Genomic DNA, 2,932 nt, shown 5'->3' on the forward strand with positions numbered 1-2,932 from the left:
TCAGCAGGAAGTTTTGTTGTTGGAAACGACTATAACATGCACTGTCCTTGCTCTACGTAATCACTGTCTGGTCCTGCAAGCTGGGTCTTGTTCCTTGCCTCATCAAAACTGGCACAGGCACTGTTCTGCTTCACTCTGTGGGTTTTGTTCAGTCCTGAGTGTCTGCACACTTACTTTCTATCCGGACTGATGCACAGTAAACAAACTTCAAGAGTCGGGTGGTCCAATGATTGCTGGGTTCACGCAGGTCAGGGCCCATGGCTAGAATGCTGACTTTGTGAATTGCCTCCTTTTTTTTCCTTAGATGGCTTAAAATCGGAATGCTGTACAGTGCAAACAGCTTTGAAGTGTTTGCAGTTGTAAATATTCCTTTCCAAAACTCGACTTTGATGTGTTCAGGTCTGCTTTGTTTCCCTCTAGGTTAGTTGTAGGTTTGTAACAAAGAGCCAGATCCGATTGAGTCAATCACTTGTGGAAGTTAATTGTTCACAGTGAAAGCTGGTCTGGCTCATTTTGCCTCCGTCGCAGGAAGAGACAGAGGTGGTGTGCTGGATCTGCATTCTAAACCAAGCATTGACGCGACTTTAATTTTGATCAGATGTCTCTCTTCAGGGCATTAAAGAAAACCTGCTCAGTAATCAAAAAGAGCCTCTTCTCTAGAGAAACGTAAGAAAAAAAAATTTAATGCATTTTACAGAAATAAAGTACTAATATAAAATTTCAGCTTGGTCAAATTTCTTTTGCAGGCTATCATAAAGAAACCTACTTCTCCATATTTGGCAGTCACCAGAATCAAAAAATGATTTTTTTTTTTCCTGGAAAAAAGAATATGAAATTATTTGTAATGTCAGAAATTGTATGATGGTAACTTTATATTCCAACTGTTTTTATTCAGTGCTGCTGTGTTTAGATTATGTTTGTGCCTTCTGTCCATCAACATTTCAAATGTTTTTCAGAATCAGTTATGTGCTTTGATTTCATTAAGTAACAGTCATCTTTTATTCTCTCCTTAGGACTGAAGCAGTGAGAATGGAAACCACAAAGATTAATATGTCCCGCGTCCCACTGGTTAATGGAGGCATCGACACTGCCATGCTCAAGGCACACAAGCCCCGTGTGATGTCCAAAAGTGGTCACAGCAACGTGCGGATAGACAAAGTCGATGGCATTTACCTACTCTACCTTCAAGATTTGTGGACTACAGTTATAGACATGAAGTGGAGGTACAAACTCACTTTATTTGCCGCTACTTTTGTTATGACCTGGTTCCTCTTTGGAGTTATCTACTATGCCATTGCATTCCTTCATGGTGATTTAGAAATAAACAAGTTCACCCCAAAACGTGAGCCTTGTGTCAAGAACGTAGACTCTCTGACTGGGGCATTCCTCTTCTCCCTGGAATCACAGACAACCATTGGCTATGGATTTCGTTTCATTACGGAGGAGTGTCCTCATGCCATTTTCTTACTTGTGGCCCAACTGGTCATCACCACCTTGATTGAAATCTTCATCACAGGTACCTTTCTGGCCAAAATTGCAAGACCTAAAAAAAGGGCAGAGACTATCAAATTCAGCCACTGTGCTGTCATTACTAAACACAATGGAGAACTTTGCCTGGTGATCAGAGTAGCAAATATGAGGAAGAGCCTTCTGATACAGTGTCAGCTGTCAGGGAAGCTTCTTCAGACATATGAAACCAAAGAAGGGGAGCGGATCCTACTGAATCAAGCCAGTGTCAAGTTCAACGTTGACTCCTCTTCAGAGAGTCCATTTCTCATTTTGCCTTTAACCTTCTACCATATTTTGGATGAAAGCAGCCCTTTGAGAGATCTCACACCTCAAAATCTCAAGGAGAAGGACTTTGAGCTTGTGGTGCTCCTGAACGCCACAGTGGAGTCCACCAGTGCTGTCTGCCAAAGCAGGACTTCCTACATCCCCGAGGAGATCCACTGGGGCTATGAGTTTGTGCCTGTGGTTTCTCTGTCTCCAAATGGAAAGTATGTTGCAGATTTCAGTCAGTTTGAGAAGATTAGGAGAAGCACAGATTCCACTTTTTATAGTATGGACTCTGAAAAACAAAAACTAGAGGAGAAATACAGGCAGGAGGATCAAAGAGAGAGGGAACTGAGAACGATGTTGTTACAGCAGAGCAATGTTTGATTGAATGGACAAACTATTCTGATTAATCCTTTTTGCAAACTGAAAAAACACTCTCTATGCTGTATGTCTGCTATGCAACCAGCAGTGAAGTCCTTTTCAGCAAGTAGTTTTGTTGTAGAGTAAACCTATCTCTTTGTTTGGCTGAGTTGTTAATCAAGTATTTTGTAATTGGGCAGGATTTCTTTGTTCATGATCGTGACTTAGCAAAGTTGGATTTGTATTAAGTCTCTGCCTTATAACACCACTAAAAGCAGACACACCACTTTCTGTTTGGAAAGTGAAACTGGATGCACTGTGCTGATTCCTTCAAATATTTATTTGACATGGTTTTACTGTGAACATGCATTCGCAGAGACAACACACAGTACTGCTAGAAGAAAATATGCTCCTTTAAAATATGTATATTTAAAATGCATATTCTCGTACCAGGTATTGCCTTCACGGGGATTCCTGGCGCTGAAAGTAAGTTGATTGTAGAGACGAATGGTTGGATGTGGGAAGAGCCTGCAGGGGGGTGATAAACTCCTTCTTAAATCTTGAAGGGTGACAGTGTAGTCATGCTGGGTGGTGAGGAAGGGAGCTTGCTCTCTGTCTCCGCTACTTGGAGCTTGTTTTGTGATTGCTTTGTGATCACTCACTTTTTTAACCTTGTTAATGCCTGATTTATATATAATAGCAAAAAGGGGAGATGAGGGCAAGATACACAGAATCATAACAGTAATGAACTAAGGTTAAAGCTGGCTTTGAGACACCTGTTTTTTATCCATTGTAA

At 41.2% G+C, this 2,932-nt stretch overlaps 1 protein-coding gene across 1 annotated transcript; it reads left to right on the plus strand.

The window, feature by feature from the left end:
• The first annotated feature begins 598 nt into the window (after positions 1-598).
• KCNJ15 (potassium inwardly rectifying channel subfamily J member 15) lies at positions 599-2,160 on the plus strand. The gene is made up of 2 exons (XM_009487707.1): positions 599-666; positions 1,014-2,160. Exons 1-2 carry the CDS (start codon positions 599-601, stop codon positions 2,158-2,160), a joined length of 1,215 nt encoding a protein of 404 aa, XP_009485982.1.
• The last annotated feature ends 772 nt before the right edge of the window (positions 2,161-2,932 follow it).

The sequence above is a fragment of the Pelecanus crispus genome, chromosome 1 (genome assembly GCF_030463565.1).
Source record: "Pelecanus crispus isolate bPelCri1 chromosome 1, bPelCri1.pri, whole genome shotgun sequence".
Taxonomy (NCBI): Eukaryota; Metazoa; Chordata; class Aves; order Pelecaniformes; family Pelecanidae; genus Pelecanus; species Pelecanus crispus.